At 36.9% G+C, this 20,205-nt stretch overlaps 1 protein-coding gene across 12 annotated transcripts in view; it reads left to right on the top strand.

Moving 5' to 3' along the window:
- CEP170 (centrosomal protein 170) overlaps positions 1-20,205 on the top strand; it is a 134,430-nt gene that overhangs the window by 88,472 nt on the left and 25,753 nt on the right. For all 12 annotated transcript variants that reach the window (XM_055323748.1, XM_055323747.1, XM_055323746.1 and 9 more), the window contains 3 exons: positions 10,864-11,013; positions 13,507-13,633; positions 16,198-18,030. In XM_055323748.1, the coding sequence (XP_055179723.1) occupies positions 10,864-11,013; positions 13,507-13,633; positions 16,198-18,030 (2,110 nt within the window). The remainder of the gene's footprint in view (positions 1-10,863; positions 11,014-13,506; positions 13,634-16,197; positions 18,031-20,205) is intronic.

Raw genomic sequence — 20,205 nt, 5'->3', positions numbered from 1 at the left:
ATGATCGTTGCATGGTTTTAAAAGCAGTTTTTATCAGTTTTGCCCATAGTAATGTAAAATTGACTTTAGAATCAGCTGTTAGAAAACAGCAGCTTAAATTTGGCTAAACAGTAACTTCTTGTTTAAGTTCTTGTTACTCAGAGTGAGCATCAATTTAGGAGCTTATTAGAAATACCGAAAAATCTTAGACTTCATCTAAATACACTGAATCAGAATCCGCTTTAAAAGCGAGATCTCCAGGGTGATTCACATATCCCTAAACATTTGAGGTGCTCTAGTTTAGATGATGAATTTACAGGCCAGAGCATCAGGAAATTAAACAAGATAAACCTTAGGGACCTGGGAAAATTATTAGGACTTCTGTTTGCTTTTAATTTCATAGTTCTTATTTACATTTTGGGATATATTCTATAGTGGATGCAATATAATTACATTGGTATACGTATATAATTTCAAAGTATGTACTTATTTGAGGAGCACATGCTCAAAATTCTTTACTGTTGGAGTGTGCACCTTCAAACTTTCAGAGACCCATTAGCCTAGGAAGTAGATGCTGCATGAGCAGTGTTATAACAGTTGTTAATAAGAAAAACAAAAAAAAAAGAAAAAGCAAGTAAGAAAAGATGAATAAAGTGAGTTTCCTGGTTATATTAAAAGAAGTACAAGGACACAGTGTTAGCACAGAAAATGACTCTTGGTGATTTTGAATTATTTTCATCATTGGGAATTGATAATGATACTTCTTTCAGATTGTTTCAAAGTTCCAAATTTTCCCTCTGGTTACTGAGAACAGGAATATTGCTATCTAAAATACTGTAAAATGCAAAGTAAAAGAATTGGTTTTGAAAAGGAAAATAGAAGTTTTAAAATTTTAGATTAATATTAAATTTATCCTATTATGCCTTTGTTTGGTTTATGGATATTATATTCATAGTCATTGGTGTTTTTTCCATTAGGTTATTTTACAGTGAGGGATTCTTTTGGGATTGAAGAACATGAACACTTGCAGGCAGATCTGGAATTGAGTATAAACTCTAAATGAATTGGATAGGTGCCTTTGCCCTAGAGTAAACTAACCTCTTTAAAACTCTGTTTCTATTTTCTCTAAAATGGGAGAAAGTTCACCAGGTCTTATAAAAAGAATTCAGATGAAATATATAAAATGAGTATCACAATGCCTGTTTTGTAATAAGATGTCTAAAAATGTTAGCTATGTTATGACCCTTACTAGAGGTCTCCACGTGTGGATCTCTACACAAGGTACTGATAAATCCTAGGAAGTTATTTTAGCCTGAAAGAGTCAAATCTAAAACCCAAGGAGAAGTGACAGTGCCAGGGAGCATCCAAAACAGCAGAAAACCAAGAAAGAAGTCACTGTTAACACGTGAGACTCATAGGAAACTGCTGGATAGAGAGGAAGGTCACCACAAACCCTGGTGCATACCTGCTGTCTATAATTATCACAAGCATCCTTTTTCAGTGGCAAATTATACAGTGCCACTATGGATAGAGAAAATGAATATTTTAAAGCAGGATTCATTTAAGGGAGTAATGGTAGTGTGTGAATTGAGTGGATAATTCAGAATCATTCCTAGTTTGTATAAACCACAAAACGAAACTGCCTATAACTATAGGAAGAATTCACTGGATTATCTTGTGGATACAAAGAAAAAGAGCTAAGAGTCACTAGTTGTGGTTACAGCCAGAAGCCAAATTCAGGCTAAAATCAGGCACTGGGAAACAAAAGCAGAGAAGCAGGAGTCAAATGTCTGAAGAAGATGAAGTAACCGTGGCATAGAGAAAACAAAGACCAAGACTAGCCATAATCAAGGCATAAGAAGCACTCTGGGAGGGCAGAAGTAATACAAGTATCATATCCAATTGTTTGGATGATTTAGGGTATATGGACAGAAGTTGGGGCCTTCAGCTGCTATACATCTAAATTTAATTGTTGTTCAGCCCTGAAAATGCATGTGTGGTCTCTTCCTTTTTCACACCATCATTTGAAAACTGATTTATTTCATTGACTTATTCATTTAACAGCTTTTATTCAACATCAACTGTATGCCACCCTTTGTGGTAGAAGAGAGAGATTCAAAGACAGAATTGTTCCTCTCAAAACATGAGTTTGTTAGAGGAATGGAAATACACAAGTAAAAACATATGAACTCAAAATATGATGAGTGCTTTGTTAGACATAAGCTATTGGAGGAAGGGTGCCAGTAGTTCCCTAAAGATATTTCTACAGATAGTTTCCTATTTGTTTAGTCACCTCCCCACTCCCCTGGAAGGTATGCACGCATGGACACACACCAATGTAAACTCCATGACTATGGGAATCTAGTGCCTGGCATTGTATATGTCAATAAATATTGAATTTATTTGCCAATTGAACTCATATTTAAGCAGGTAGAATCAATTCCATAACGAGGGTGGTAAAGTCGGGTTTTCCAAAAATATGGAGCAATCTGTCCCAGATACAGAGCATGGGAATATGAAGGACTTGTTCACAGGACCACAGTTATTTAGATGAGGTCAGACTAGATATTAAAGGCCTTTGTGTATCAGATAAAGGACCGTAGAGTTTTCAAACTCGGCGGGAAATCCCTGAAAACTTTTAAATAGCGCAGTGACAGCTAATCACTGTCAGAAGCGTAAAGAATGGATTGAAAATTGGAAAGGCCAGAAGCAGAGAAGGCAATTAAAAAGCTTCTGATGTGTCCAGTAGTCAGCTGGATAGAAAGGTATAGAAACATCTGGATCTTAGGTAAGAGATCTGGGCTAACATCATAATTTGAGAAATATTAGTAGCTAGATGCAAAATAATAGATGAGATTACTTAGGAAGAACGTATAGAGGGAGAGGAGACCAAAAAATGAAGTTCTTAGCAATACGAACATTGGTGGACAAAGAGTGAGCAAAGGGGTCTGAAAAGAATCACACAGAGGAGACAGAAAACCAAGAGAAAATAGCATGTTGGAATCAAAAACAGAATCAAAAGGAAGTGAGTAAGCCACAGTATCACATGATACAGCCCTGAATGCCTTTTCAGTTTTTCCCCAAAATACATTGTACTCCTGGGCCTAAAGAAGATAATTAGAACAGGTATTTGCATCTTAGGAAAAGATACATGTGCTTAAAATAGGATCTCTTTAAAAAAAATTATCAAGCTGAAGTACCATCTCATTGTTTTTTGGTGCTGGTTGTAGTTAAAAGGTACTGAAATGCCCTTCCCCAGACCCCGAGTTATGGGATTACAGTATTTTGGTTCCTATTTTTGTGCTATGTGTTTGTCAATAGGTATTCTTATTTTACGTATTGTCCCTAAATTCACTTATAATATTAATACAGATGCTTGTTATTTATGAAGACCTCTTGAGTTTTATGTCTAAGCTTACATGGAGATGTGCTCTAATAAGAAAGTGCTGTTGACTGCCTGGAGTAAAGGTAACTGTCTTAGTAGTCATCATAGCCTCCCCAGCCCCCTCCCTCCTTCAGCTTCCCTGTGGTGCTAGAGAACCCATCATAGTGCCAGCTTCTTCTTCCCACTCCATCAAAACAGACACTGCTGTGAGGGAAGAGGAAGACATTCATTAGGGCTATTTCTTGTCCTTCTAAGCTAAGCGAGAAAAACTTACACTGAGAATAGAAAGCTAAATACTAAATTAATGAAAAAAAAAAAAAAAGGTAGAGGGCTTGAGGCTCTGTCTTTTGAAAAAAGTGCTTTCCATGAATTTCATACCATAGACCAATTCTGCCCTGAGTGTTGATGCCTGTTCATGTGTCCATGGCAACATGAATGTCTCCCAAAATGCCTCCTATTAGCATATTCTCTTCTCTCATGGGCCTTGGGTCTACCAGTGCTGTTCTTCAGGCAGCAGGTGGTAGGGAGGAATCCAGAACCAGGAAAACTATAACAACACTGGAAATACAAAATGAAGAAAGTCAGTGCTGAGGACCTGGATCATCTGTCAGCAGTTTGGAATTGGGGATATTCCAAATCTTGAAGCTCACAGCAAGATTTTAGATTAGATCCAAGTTGGAGCCAGGGGACCCCTGATAAACTAGAGTCAAACTCTAGGTGACCGTGCCAGATCGAACACAAAAAGGCAGCCTGTCCCAGGTCCACTCAACCACAGAGTCAGATATGTGTGAGAACTGAAGAGCCTGGAGCAGGGGGAGAGGACCTTGTTCATGGGAAGCATTTTGATTTGGACTTAATATTTCCTTCAACTTCTTGCCAGTCCAGAAACCATTTGAGTTAATGGGCCAAAGCAAATAGCAGCTCTTAGCTGGCAAATTCAGAGGCCTTCATGTTTCTTCCTCTTCCACTAAACTTTCTTGCCCTCTCTTCACTAAACAATTTTTTTAGAAAATCTTTAGCAAGAGCATTCACTCTGGGTCCCTCTGATGACTGCTCCTTTCCACTTCTCAGCTCCTCTTTAGAACTTCTCAGGTATGGGAAACCCTCTTCTGCTGTGCTCCTTCCCGAAGCTTCACATCCACACCTTCCTGTCTTTAGTCAGAAGCTTAACATTTATGAGCCCCCCGCTTCCTTCCTGTGTTATTATATGAAATCTTACTTATTTTCCCTCTTATCGGACTTGGCAGTTACCATGCCTTCAGCCCATAAGCTCTTCCTTGCGTTTTTGCATGCATTCCTCCTTCTCCTAATCCACCTTCAAAGGCTTTCTGTCCTCTCCCTGTCTCAGGTAGCCCTGCTGTTCATCTCTTCTCTTTCCATCACATTACTATGTCTTATTTTCCTTGTAGAACTCCCCTCTAGCTAGTTTCTTTTCTGCCAGTTCTTTCTAGAATGACCTTGTCTTTATCACTTCTGTATTTCTTGTGCTTAGAACAGTGGCTGGCATATGGTAGACATTCAGTCTCTTTTTAAAGAATGAATAAGACTTTGTGATATGCTTTTTCATTTTTATCAGTATGTGTGTATGTGTATAACATGTTATACACACATACTGATAGCTATAGATCAGTTAATTTAATTAGCTAATTTATTGATTAGATTATAGATTAATTTATAATTTATAGATTGGTCAGATTTATAATTTATAAATTATTTTTAATTATAGATTGGTCAGATTCCACCATGCCTCCACAAACAGATTTTCCTATATTTTTTATTTGCTGAAACTAGTTTGTATCTTGATTAATTTATATTAATTATAGATTAATTTGATTATAGATTATTAATTTAATAATTTATAGATTGGTCAGATTCCACCATGCCTCCACAGATTTTCCTATATTTTTTATTTGCTGAAACTAGTTTGTATCTTGATCCTAACATAACTTGTTAAAATGTCTAGTTTAGAACCTTGTATGTGTTATAAGCTTTACTTTGTAAGTAAAGTATGAAAGCTGCATAAGAGTATAGGTTGTATCAGAAGACATACATGTATAAGTTTCAGGGGAATTACCTTGACTAGTAGAAGAATGGAGATGCCTTTAGTTTCTAGCAATACCCAGCTAACAGCTTAGTGCTTAAAAGTCTGCTTGGCAAGGAAAAGGTATGATGGTCATTGATGAGCAGCCAGATTTTAGGCATGAAAGGAAGGAATGCATGTCAAGGAAATGAGCCATAAAAAGAGAAATCGGATACTTTAACTGTAGAAACATGAGATTAGACCTGAACATAATTCGAAAATACGAAAGGAGAAGCTAATAGAAAAAGAATGCTAAGCAATGCTGGAAAGGGAAGAGGCGTGGATATAATACTCCTAAGGAGTGGGAAGAATCAAGGACCACAGGGTAGATCCAGAGAGAGGGCAAAGATCTGAGCATGGTTTTTCACAGGCAGAAGTAAAAAGGAAGATCAAACTAAATGGTGCCTTTAAAAAAAAAATGAGGTAAAATTCACAAGACATTCACCATTTTAGCCATTTAAAGTGTATAATTCATTGACTTCCAGTTACATTCACAAGTTGTGAAACCATCAGTACTGTCTAATTCCAGGGCATTTTCTTCACCCCAGAAAGAGATACCATACACGTTCCATTTCCTCCAGCCTCTGGCAACCACTAATCTACTTCCCCATGTCTATGGATTTGCTTCTTCTGGGCTTTTCACATAAATGGAATCATATAGTATGTGGCCTTTTGTGACTGGCTGTTTTCCCACAGCATGTTTTCAAGGTTCATCCATGATACAGAATGTGTCAATACTTCATTCCTTTTTATGACCACTGTGTGGATAAACCACTTCTTTCTTACCTATTTGTTGATGGACATTTGGGCTCCTTCTGTCTTTTGACTCTTGTGAATAATGTTCCTATGAACATGCATGTACATACCATGATAAATTATTAAATGTCTCCCTTAACCCCATTCTTTATTCTAATAATTTTACTGAATTTTACATTTTAAGATTGATTATAAATATGTTATAAAAATCCCATTGTTAAACACTTAGGACCACTTATTCTATTGACTTTTAAGGGATTTTTCTTTTTAAAAATGAAGTTAGGTTTTTATGGAAAGTTGCATGTTTAAAGAAATTCTCCTCTATTAAATCATCCTGGTTTTGTTCCCTGATGTTAGAAGCTAGGATTCTTCATAGTTCTTAAAGTATGTGTCAAATGATTTTCATAGGCCATGGGAACCTTTGCTATTGATTTGAATTGGTAAAGACCCTGCTCTCTACCCAGGAGAGGTCCTTGCTCATTGAGGAGAGAGTTCTTCTGGTCATCTGAAGTTGAAACTTGAGTGCATATTTACATGGACAGTTTGATAGGATTGATACAGTAAATGCAATACTGTTCTTCAGTTACTAATTCAAAATAAGCCCACAAAAGCTTGATGTTCAACTCACCATTATGTTTCTCATTTCTATGGAAAGATGAAATCTGAATTCAGTTGATTTGGAAATTTTTTTAACTAATAAATTAAGGACTGTGGCTGTTGAATTACCATTTTGCTCTACATATATACCTATACTAAATTCATATGCTTAAGTAAGTCTTCTTCCCCTTTCTCCACTCCTTCTCACACTGTCCCTACTTTGTCACGATAATCAAAACTCCTTATCTGATGTCACCAAATAGAACTTGACCTTTCTTTACAAGAATTTAGTAGGTGGGGTATTTACCCCCATGAAAATTTACCCTGTATTCTTTGGTTTGATATACCCCCCCTCCCCAACTCTCCAGTTTTAGAATTAGAAACTGTGGATGTTATTCAGTCTGAGCTTTTAAATAATAGTGACAAGGATGATGATACAGTGGTGAAAAAAACCAAGGCCAAACTTTTCACATGTACTGCACATACTAGACCTTTATGATCTGGAGACTGTTTCATTTTTATAAACTTAAAGCTGAAATCTAAAAATAGAGTCTGGTTCTTAAAAAATGTTGTTTTAATAAGCATCCTTGTATTACACTTCAGCTCTCTGAGAGCAGGGATTAAGTTGTATATATTTTTGAAGCCTCTTTGTTGGCTCACTCAGTAGCCTGAAAAAATAGTAAGTACCATACTTAAGGAACAGGTGGTTAAAATTGTTTAGTGTAGCCACTGAGATACAGATGTGAAATCCCAAAGTAAGAGGCCAGATATCATATGCACACATCCAAAGGAAAAGGAAGACATTGCTGTTCCCTAATTATTGGAGTAGGATGGTGAGGGAAGTGCTGTTTTCCTACCCTAAATCTTGAGGCCACAGGAGGGGTCACAGGTCACCCAAAATAGAGATGCATCTCCTTTGATCAAGGGACCTAGAGGCATAAGCATCTCCACCCCTAAGATGAATGAATTATCTTTAAGCATCTGCTAGGCACAGAGAGCTCAGACAATGCAGGTTCAAAAGGAGATTTTCTGTTCCCAACCACTCCTTTCTTTTTGCTCCCTCTGGAAGAATTAGAAACTGACTGACAAACTTAGGGTAGGGAGCTCTTTTAGAGAGGGAGCATGAACAGTTGGGTATCTGATCTCTCTCCCTTCCTCAGTCTAGACTTTATAGCCTAAAAAAGTCCCTAGCTGAATGAGAGAACCCAATCTTGTAATATATCAGATTGGGGTGTGATTGAGCCCAGGGAAGGGAAGAGAAGTATGGGCCCTGGTTAACATAACACTGCATCTGAAATACTTTTGAGCCATCTGTGAGGGGAGATGCCAGTGAGAAGCTCTCTGTGGTTAAGGGAAGCCTTGGATGTGGATGAAATCACCTAGGGACAAAGCCTACAATGAAAAGATGAGAAAATCTAGCAAACTTGGTCTCAAGTTTTGTCCAGCTATTGGATCATATGTCAGATTACATGTGCTTTATAAAATGTGAAACCTCTAATAGCTTTAAGGTACACAGACACTGTGTAAGATGTTTACATCCTCTTTGTTTTCACATGAAAGTTCTTGCAAGTGGATGTTTTTGTAGTGAGACACAAAAAGGATAATAAGGACTTCAAGCTGGGGTAGGCATTACTATCAGTTTTTCAAAACACTAAAAAAAAAAAAAAAAACAGATAGGAACTTTGAAGACTTCTTTCCTCACATAGTGCCTTAGGTCCTATCGCGTGTTTGGAAAACAGATGATGATTTAACTATTCTGACAGGTGTATGCAGAGCTATCTCTGATGCTTTACCAGGAATCTGTAGAAAGTCATCCGAGTGTTCTTTCTATACAGTTTCAGCCCTATTTCCCCAGAAGCATCACTTCTTTGCCTATATTTTGTTATCATTTCAAAAGTGTCAGAGTGATTTAGAGAGATTTATTATTATTTTACTTGAAACTGGCAGTGCTTAAATGTTTGAGGCAAAGAAGTTTTGGAAGTCCGTTTTGATTATGACATAGAAGTAAATGTCACCAAATTTGAAAATCACCTGAGATTGTTTGTAAATTAACTTGCCAGATACCATGTGCAAGTACTTATGTGTGAGTGGTTTTATCTTTTACTTACAAACTGGAGTTGATTTTTCCCCAATAATTATAAAAATAAGGAAATAAATTCTAGTAAATTTGGAGGTCAGTAACTTGAGTTACAAATAATTTTAAGTTTTTATTTTAAGACAGTCACAAGTAGCTCCAGTAGCTCTAATTTGCCTTCTTTACAAGTGGGACTAGAGGCAGAATGCATGGAATGGTATATATACACAGCATTTTTTACTGTTATTGTTAAACTTACCAATTCTGATGGTGAACAAAATGAAACAGGTTTATTTTTCCCCTTCTGTGCATAATTGGTATTATTAAAATCCATATTTGATTTAAAATTAGCAATCTACAATTTACTTTGAAAGCAAAGATAATTCAAATATTGAATGGTTCAATAGATATTAAATCAGTTCTTGAAAGCTATGGTTATATTTGAATTAATATTAAGTAATAAGGCCATCTAGTGGTAAAATTTCCAAGTTTTAGTGAATTTGAAAATCTGATTTCTTCTTTACCAAATGTGGGCTTCAGAATTGTATCAGGTGTATTGTATGATTGTTAAAAAGTCTTTCTAGAAAATAGTGTAACCTAAGTTATTTGTCCCTTTTTATAGCAAAGAAGGCCCTTCCGTTATATGTTTGTTTGTTTGTTTGTTTATTTATTTATATTTTTTTAGAAACTTTTTTTTTAAGATTTTATTTATTTACTTTTATTTATTTAGAGACACACACACACAGAGATAGAGAGAAAGAGAGAGAGAGAGAGAGACAGGCAGAGGGAGAAGAGGCTCCATGCAGGGAGCCCAATGTGGGACTTTTTTTTTAAGACTTTTTTTTTATTTATATTTTTTTAGAAACTTTTTTTTTAAGATTTTATTTATTTACTTTTATTTATTTAGAGACACACACACACAGAGATAGAGAGAAAGAGAGAGAGAGAGAGAGAGACAGGCAGAGGGAGAAGAGGCTCCATGCAGGGAGCCCAATGTGGGACTCCATCCTGGGTCTCCAGGATCACGCCTTGGACTGAAGGCAGCGCCAAACCACTGAACCACCTGGGCTGCCCCCTTTCGTTATATTCTAAAAATCCTTTCTACAAAGCATTCATTCAAACATGTAATATTTTTCTTGAATGTAATCATTGGAGCCACCAATAAAATCTATAAATAATAAGCACTGGGAACAAAGAAACTTAAATAGTAAAGTGGAATGTTAAAGTTTATGTAGTTATAACCTTCCTCCAGCCTGTTAGATGCCAGGAAATGAGCAAGACTCAGATCCTGCCCTTGATTGAGCACATGGTTTTTGGTCCTTGTATTTAAATACCCCACAGGTGTTGACCATAGTCAGCCTCCTTGTTGTAAATGCTCATCTGTGGGGGGAGACCCAGGATCTGCATTTCAGAGGCCTTTCAATGAATTTTTAGGCAAATAAAGTGTGAAGATCATGCTGTACTCTATACAGAGATCATACAATAAAATCTGTTTTTTGGGACCTTAGAAAATTTCAAGTATAATTTTAATTCATGTATGTAAATGTTACACATTTATTAGAGAAGGAGCCAGTAAAATTAGCCGTATGTTTATAGTTCTGCAATATGCTTCTCAAAAATAATAGAGCAAAGGGAGAGGCTGAAAACAAGCTGAAGTGGTATTCTTCCCTAACTCTGCATTATTATAATATTTAACATCTTTTCACAAATCAAAGAGTAATATTCTGGATATTTCTTATTTATTATCAAATAGTACTTGGCTAAATATTAAATAAGATAGTTTTATTTACAATATAGTAAGCTGCCAGGGCCCAATTTTTCTTTCCAGTGGTCACTGCATTTGGATGTTATTCTGTCCTGAAACACATTTCCCTCGCTATTGAATTACCCATCAAAATTAATTTAGAATATTTTTATTTGCCTCTGAAGTTACTGATAATATATTAATCTGGTGCTCAGACTTTTCATTTATAAAATAATTTCTCCTCCTAGGTATTTGGAGTAGATGACAATCAGGATTATAATAGGCCTATTATCAATGAAAAGCATAAAGATCTGATAAAAGATTGGGCTCTCAGTTCTGCTGCAATAGTAATGGAAGAAAGAAAGCCACTGAGTACACCTGGATTTCACAACTCAGAGGTATACATCCCTTCCTCATATGTAACTTTTACACATAAAATGTAAATTTGTATCATTTATTATATTGTTATATCCCCTTGAGAGTTCTAAAAACTAAATTCTTATAAATTTGTTTCTAATAAAAACCTAAAGCAATTTTGTAGTAATTATTTCAGGTTTTGTTATGTTCTTTTAAATTATGTTATGTTCAGTGAGGGGAAAATGTGAATTTCAGAAAGCAGTTGATGAGCTATATGCTCACTCTCCGATTGGCATTATGAGATGAAACAAAAATTATACACTGCTTATACTATTTAGCATGAACAGGCCTGTCTGTCATGCCAGGAAGCATTTGCCAGGTAGAGCCAGACAGATAAAATTTACATACCTAAGTAAAGTGCAGGTACAGAGCAGCCCTGGATGTGATTTGGATAACCTAAAGTTAAATCAAGGATGGCTTGGCTCAAAAGTTAGGTGGTCAGCCTGGTACTGTAGAGCCTGGAAGACCTGAATGCGAATCCCAGAGCGGCTGCATCTGTGTTGGGCACTTCCCCTTTAGCTGCAGTGTTCTCCTCTTTACAAAGCAAATTGTTGACAAAGCCTATTTACAGGGAGTTCAGTGATGTATATGAAGCACTCAGCATAGTAATTGCCCAAGATTTATGCCCTTAACAAGTGGTTATTCCCTTATTGGAAATAATATTAGAATGTCATCTCACATTTCTTGTGCCCTTCTACGAATAAGGAAACTGAAATATGTAGAAATTAAGTTGATGAAGGTCATAAAACCGAGTACCTTAGGGAGCCAGAATTTGAACTGTAGTAAGCAGCCATGTTTTCTTGACTCCTTCTCTTACTATGCCATGCTCCCTCTCAAGAATTGAGCTAATTTAAAATATACAAATGGTAAATAGATATACAAATGGTAAATAAAATCTTAAAATATAAATAAAACAATTTCAAATAAAATGTTATATTTGTATGAAATGTAAAATATTTCAATAGACAGGTAAATCCACCTTTTAAAAAATGTGTTAAAATTATTGTCACAGTATTCTAATTGGTCCAGTAATGATTCTGACAAACATGAACTTTAAAAGACTCCCTCTTCCCTTCTTTATCCCCTCTACCCCTGCCAAGTGGACTCTATATATAGCCCCAATATGCAACTGCCTTTGAAGGAATCACCTAAACAGGCCATGAGAACCTCTTTACAGAATAGTTCTACTACCAGTGAAGGTGTGAGTAGCTCTGGGACTTCCTTCATGCTGAGAACTTTGGGCAGTTAGCACAGAATCTTGAAAGGGAATTAAAAGATTCAGCAGGCTTTGGAATCCTTAATCTTCATTGTATGTATGTCACTATGTATACTTACTATTTTAATCTATTCTTAAAACCATATATATAGTCTGTATGGAATATGTACCTCATCAGTTTTTAGCATATCATCCTTAATACAGTAAATATGATACTTAAGATATTGTTTTGAATAATTCATAATATAATTTTGGTTAATAGCCTTCCATTCCATAGTTGTCATTACAGTCTCAAAATTAAGCTTTGACTTAGATTTTTTGTGAAGGAACATATTTTTTTCTGTATTCCCTAGATCTTCCATATTAAATGCCTAGATTGTCCTGATGTTAAAAATTATCAGTATATGTCCATAAATCTGTGGAACCATATCGTGAATTAAATTGTTTCACACTTGACTATAGAGATTCAAAGAGCACTCGCCTTAAGGCCAGATCTATACGTGCACAAGTCTAGATTCAGACTAGTTTTCGAAAAATTCTTTTTTTTTTTTAAGATTTATTTATTTATGATAGACATAGAGAGAGAGGCAGAGACACAGGAGGAGGGAGAAGCAGGCCTCACACCGGGAGCCCAACGTGGGACTCGATCCCGGGACTCCAGGATCGCGCCCTGGGCCAAAGGCAGGCACTAAACCACTGAGCCACCCAGGGATCCCCAGTTATCGAAAAATTCTTAAGGGTTAAGTGATTTCCAGCTGCTTCTGGAAACAGTAAAATGTTCTAAAAAGAGGTCTGAAGCTTTGGGTTTGTTTTTGAAATCCCTAAAGACATGATCTGAAAGGTTTAATACTCCTTGAGACTCTGGAACCAGTCTGATTCCTAGAAGCATCTAGAGGGCCAGAGAACCACTAGACTCCTGTTCCATAGAATGAAGTAGAATCAACTCCACTGTCTTAGCCATAAGGCTGTGATAATTCACCCACGTTTGTTCAGCCACAGTAAATTTTAAGCTCTAAGTGTTTATTTTAGTGCCATCATTAGTATTTCATAAGTAGAGAAAATTATACTGCACTTAAAGTAATAATACGATACAGTTAAAAGGAGTACCTAGAGAATCTTCATTCTATATATAAAGAAACTTAATAAATGATAATATGGCAATGTGAGGTTTAAACATGGCTTTGTATGATAAGATAATGTGACTCTATAGAACTCTGACTAAATAGACTGATTTCTTTCCTTTATCTTTCTCCTTTAGGAAGGTGCATCTTCATCTGGAAACAAACGCTGGGTTTCACAGTGGGCTAGTTTGGCTGCAAATCATACAAGGCATGATCAAGAAGAAAGAATAATGGAATTGTCTGTACCTGTTCCTTTAGAGAATGGTATTCCCCCCCCCTTTTCTTTTTTGTGACTCCTACATCAGTTTTTTTAAAAACAAACTAAATCCGTATAGTGAGAAGTAAACTAAACCTAAATAAACATAATCACATATTCTCCTGTTTATACTACATATATGATTTTATTTGCACTAATAATGCAGATACCATTAAAATATAACTAACTGAAGAGCTAATATGTAGGTGAAAAACACGTACATGTATACAAATTTATATATATGGTAAAAATATAAAAATGGAAATTTTATTATTTTTTTAAGATTTTATTTATTCATAGACACACACACACACAGAGGCAGAGACACAGGCAGAGGGATAAGCAGGCTCCATGCAGGGAGCCTGACGTGGGACTCGATCCCGGGTCTCCAGGATCACACCCCAAGCTACAGGTGGCGCTAAACTGCTGCGCCACTGGGGCTGCCCTGGAAATTTTAAAGTAAGATAATTTTAAAGTAAAACAACAGTTCCAAATTACAATATTCATAATATCATTAATACAACAAGTATTTTAATGCTACTTTGTGCATTTAAGTAAATGTACAATTCAATAAAATTCAATATTTAATACAATTCAATAAAATTCAATAAAAAAGAATACTTAATTTACTTAATATCTTTTGCAAGGCTATGTAATATGACTTTTATTGCCTTCTAATAATAATTCTGTGAATTGAAATAAAAGTTTTCTTTAAAAAATGAAATTTTATGCCTCTAATGATTTTATTAGGTTGAATTAATTAGATTCTTAATTAGAAATAAAACCCTCAAGAAGAATTTGCATGTGGCTTTTTATCTATATTCTTATATAACTGATTTACAATAAAAACTAGAAGTAATCAATAGTATTACTGAAAGCTTCTCGAGAAGACTGAGTGATTTTTGCAGATTGATTGACACAAACTGGTCACTGTTTGGGGAACAAGGATCCCAAACAGAGGGGTCAGAGGGTCAGAAGTAAGTTTACCAAAGAATGCATTGTGAAATTAGTTTAGCTGAAGAAAGCAAAATTCTACCCTTGTTATAAAATATAACAAACAAACAAAACAAAACAAAACAAAAAATTAAATATAACAAACAAGCTGACCCCTCATTATCTTGTTTCAAAATGTTTCGTCATGTTCTAAATTATTTAGATAAGCTGATAAATGCACTTCAATACTAAAATATTCTTGTTAAACATTCATCACATGTGCCTTAGAAGCAGGACAATTTAAGAAATGCTAGAAAATACAAAAAGATAAAATAGCTAGTACAATTTAGGTACTTATAGTAGCACTATAGAGATGAGACATAATACAGTAATGTCCTGACTAATTGCTAAAGTTGAATCAGGAAGTTTAGTAGCTGTTTTCCTGCATCATAACTATTACATTGCTGTGAAATTTAAATGTTCAACTTTCAGAATTATAAAGGGAGAAAAGACCCACAGAAGTTAGGTCTTGGTATCTTGCCTCCACTTACCCTCAAAGATGAGAATACTTTATATGTTAATTTTTATTTCCCTAAACAGACGTCCCTTTTCTCTGTATTCCAAGTATAGAGGTCAGCAAAATCCTCAGGTATTCTCAAATTCTCTCACATAGAAATATCAAAGTGTATATATTCTCACTGTTTTCTATGTAACTGTGAAAAGAAAAAGTGATCATGTGTTTCTATATGAGGTGTTAATATACCAGAACACCATAATTTTAAAATCCCTCAGTTTATAAAAGTACAAGTTCTGTTACTTTGTTTCACACTTAAAATTTTTCAAAATCTTGGGGTACCTGGGAGGCTCAGTTGACAAAGCATCTGACTCTTAATTCAGCTCAAGGTCATGGTCTCAGGGTCTTAGGATCAGATGCTCCACAGTAGGCTCTGCACTCAGGAGGGAGTCTGCTTGTTCCTCTGCTCCTACCCCTGTTCCGAGCTATCTAATAAATAAAATCTTTAAAAACAATCCTTTTAACAGAGTTGATTTATTTTTTTTAAGAAAACCTTCTAAAGTCTTGCATTTTCTGTTTTACTTAGGAAATCCAAACTTGTCATTCTTTCAGATAGATTACAATGCTCATTAAAAAACAATGTGGAACTTGAACTCATGACTCTGAGATCAAGAGTCAGATGCATAACCCACTGAGTGACCTAGGTGCCCCTAGTATATTTTTCTATACTATGTGTTTGAAAGTGTTTATTAGGCATTCTCTGTGCAATTCTACAAAACATTTTCTTGAGCAACATTTCATGGACCTTATAAAAACAAGAATGAACACAGTGACCTTCCCTGCCATAAAGTATATTGAAAGAGAAAGAGCAACAAATGACCCTAATTTTCATGTCATAAAACTGCCTTTTTGACTACCCCTGTTAGTAATCTGCCTGTTTGTATATCGTGGCATTGTACTTGCTCTTGAAATGGCTCTATCACAATGCTGGCATGTTTATTCAGAGTTTTCTTGTACACTAAGCCATTTCTTAGCTTCCACTGCAAAATCTAATGTGATATGATATTCTTTTTATTTGTACTTTTTTGCTCTAATACATTTCTTTTTTGTGGTTTTATTGTATAGATACAGATATCAGCGAGTCTGGCATTTCAGCACGAAGTACTGGCTCGGCAACTTCCCTGGCTAGTCAGGGAGAGAGAAGGAGACGCACCCTTCCCCAGCTTCCAAATGAAGAAAAGTCTCTTGAGAGCTCCAGAGCCAAGGTTATAACACAGAGGTCAGAGATTGGAGAAAAACAAGACACAGAACTTCAGGAGAAAGAAGCTCCTACACAGGCATATCAGAAGGATAAACAAGATGCTGACCGACCCCTGAGTAAGATGAGCAGGGCAGTGAACGGCGAAGCTGCTAGGCCTGGCGGAGATAATAAAACCCTTCTTCACTTGGGCAGCTCTTCTGGAAAGGACAAAAGTGATACTGATAAGGAAGCTTCTGTGGTAAAGCAGACATTGGCCAAAATTCAACAACAGGAACAAAAGGAGCAGGCACAGTGGACACCTAGCAAGTTGTCTGCTTCCAAAAATGTTTCAGGTCAGGTAGATAGGTGCCGGGAGGAATCTTTTAAACAAGAGTCACAACCTCAAGAAAAAGTTCCAGGACACTCTACCAGCAAAGGAGAAAGGGTGACACAAAATGAGGGCAAGCGAAGAAAAGCTGAGGATGTTCTCAAAGGTCAGAGTTCAAAAGGGGGAGACAAGAAGGAATCCTCAAAGTCCTTAGTGCGACAAGGAAGCTTCACCATAGAGAAACCTAGTCCCAACATACCCATAGAACTTATTCCCCATATAAACAAGCAGACTTCATCCACACCCCCTTCTCTGGCATTGACAGCTGCCAGTAGGATACGAGAAAGAAGTGACTCTATGGATACTGATTCCAGTATGGACACAACTCTTATTCTGAAAGACACAGAAGCAGTGATGGCTTTTCTGGAAGCCAAACTGCGTGAAGATAATAAAACTGATGAAGGCCCAGATACTCCCAGTTATAATAGAGACAACTCTATCTCACCAGAATCTGATGTGGACACAGCTAGTACAATCAGTCTGGTCACAGGAGAGACTGAAAGAAAGTCAACCCAAAAGCGAAAGAGTTTCACAAGTCTCTATAAAGATAGATGTTCCACAGGTTCTCCTTCCAAAGATGTTACAAAATCATCATCTTCAGGTGCTAGGGAGAAAATTGAGAAGAAAACAAAAAGTCGTTCGTCAGAGGTAGGCTCAAGAGCGGATGGCCGTAAATTTGTACAGTCCAGTGGAAGAATGAGACAACCTTCAGTAGATTTGACAGATGATGACCAAACCTCTAGTGTACCTCATTCTGCTATCTCTGATATTATGTCATCTGATCAGGAAACTTACTCTTGTAAATCTCATGCCAGGACTCCACTTACCTCAACTGATGAGCATGCACATTCCAAACTGGAAGGAAGTAAAGTAACTAAATCTAAGACTTCTCCTATAGCACCTGGATCATCCAGTAAATCAACCACTCTTCCAAGGCCGCGACCTACCAGGACTTCCCTCTTGCGCAGAGCACGACTTGGTGAAGTGTCCGACAGTGAACTGGCTGATGCTGACAAAGCATCCGTTGCTTCTGAAGTGTCCACAACCAGTTCCACATCAAAGCCCCCCACAGGAAGGCGTAACATCTCTAGGATTGATTTATTGGCTCAGCCTCGTCGAACAAGGCTTGGCTCATTATCAGCTCGCAGTGACTCTGAGGCAACAATCTCTAGAAGTAGTGCCTCTTCGAGGACTGCAGAAGCCATCATTAGAAGTGGAGCCAGATTAGTACCTTCAGATAAATTTTCTCCTAGAATTAGAGCTAACAGTATCTCTCGACTATCGGACTCCAAGGTCAAAAGTATGACCTCAGCACATGGCTCCCCTTCAGGTAATTTGGATCCAGACTTTTTATAATATTAGCATATTTATTTCATGTTTTGGGACTCCCTTTTTATTTTTTTTATTTTTTTTTTTTTATAAACTATTCTTTTTTTTTGAATTTTTATTTATTTATGATAGTCATAGAGAGAGAGAGAGAGGCAGAGACACAGGCAGAGGGAGAAGCAGGCTCCTTGCACCGGGAGCCCGATGTGGGATTCGATCCCGGGTCTCCAGGATCGCGCCCTGGGCCAAAGGCAGGCGCCAAACCGCTGCGCCACCCAGGGATCCCAAGGGACTCCCTTTTTAAAAAAAATTAGATGTCTAGTGTTACTTCTAAAAATATTCAACAGAAAGGTTATGCTATAAGAGGATATTTTCTATAAAAGTATTTTAGCTCATATTCATCTCTGGAAGATTCAGAAGTTACACACACCTCCAATTAATACCCTGGGACAAAATAGTGACTTCAAAATTAGTATCTGTTTAGGAATTTTAATTGTCTGGTTGACGAGATATCTGGATTCATGTGTCGAATTAGAGGAGGAATAGTATCTGGTTTAAATAATAGGAATTAACAGGAATAGGGATTCTTAAATATCCTCACATAATTCAAAGCCCTTTGCAGAAGCCCTTTATCTGAAGAAAAGTAGTATGCTTAGCAGAGCTAAGTGAAATAATTGCTGTTTTATCCTTGCTTTCCCATTTCTGTAGAAATGTCTTATATTTTTTGAAGTTAAATCTGTTTATAGTTGGGACAGGTGAAAACTAATCCTTAATTTATTTCAGTGGAAGAAGATGGATTCATGAGATAATCCCTAAGTATATATGGGTCAAACTGGGCTACAGAAACCTGAATACGAGCACTATCTCATAAAACACTGTTCTGTCACTTAACTATAGTAATTAGCTGTCAATGAATATAATCATTCCAAAAGCTATTTCCTCCCCATGCAAATTGAACGGCCTTTGGGATACTTGTCTGTTGGTGTACTTCATATTCACAGCTGTAGCCCAGGAGAGTACGAGTGTGTGACCATAGTACTGACACAGGTGCTTGTGTGTACCCTGTACGCATGGACTCTTACTTCATAATCAGCCTCACCCCTGGGTGGGGCTACAAGGGCCAGTGAGGGGAAGCCAGCTGGTCAAAGACTTAGAGATCTCTTATTAGCAAGCATCCAAGTGAGCCTAAGTCTTGAGGGAAGAGTGAGGGAAGGTTGGTATACAATCCCATGTTCTGACTTTTATGTCTACCACGGTGGAGTCTGCAAGACTCAAAACTAACAGTGCTCCTCATGTTCTGTTTTCACTTTTAATTCCTCCTCTCTTGTCTTCACTGCTGTTCCCTCCCCTGTACTCACAGCTCCCTCTCTCATGGTCAGATCTGTGGTGGGAGTGCAAGTAGGTGGGAAATAGGGATTAATTAATTAATTAATCAGGACTCCAGAAGAATAGCTGATTTTCCTTCATGCCCCATCGTCCCTGCTTCTGCACTGGGAGCTCTTGTTGCTGGTTCATGCAGTTATTGCAAGCATTTTAAAACTGACTGCTGTCTGTCGGTTTGTGTTTACCCAGTATTGGTGTTCTGTTCCTTATGGCTCTACCTCTTCAATTCACATTTCCTTTGTGCTGCATTCTATGGTGTGTACTGTGATAGAATTTCTTCTCTCACATGGCTTGTTTGATCACCTCATCTCTATTTCAGTACATAGAAATGTTCCAGTTTTCTCCTGTCTCACTGTTAGCTGTAATGCAAGCCATATGTCACCAAGTAGCATGGAACAGTTCCTTCTGTACTGGTTCTCTGGTCTGTGACACATGAGTGATCTGTTTAACATGAAGGTCTTCTGTGAGGTGCAAGCCCAAGAGGACTACTTAAGCAAATCTAAGAAACTGCTATAAGATGCTCTGTCTTCAAAGATAAATTTTGTTTTCTCCTTTGAATACAGAACTTGATAAACATGCAGTTTTCTATATCCAAAAAGTACCTTCAATTGCTTAACGATATTCCCTAGTACCCTTTCGGCCTTCTTCATACTTAATAGTAGTATATTAAATAATTAGAACCATAGAATTTAAAAACTGGAAGGATTATTCAGTTTACTTAACTTAGGCCAAGAGATGCAACAACCTGCCCTGGTCACATAGCAGAGGCAGGGACAGGATGAGAAGCCCCAAGGCC

The sequence above is a fragment of the Nyctereutes procyonoides genome, unplaced genomic scaffold (genome assembly GCF_905146905.1).
Source record: "Nyctereutes procyonoides isolate TBG_1078 unplaced genomic scaffold, NYPRO_anot_genome, whole genome shotgun sequence".
Classification (NCBI taxonomy): Eukaryota; Metazoa; Chordata; class Mammalia; order Carnivora; family Canidae; genus Nyctereutes; species Nyctereutes procyonoides.
The sequence above is the reverse complement of the archived record's forward strand: the minus strand, read 5'-3'. Positions and strand labels throughout refer to the sequence as shown.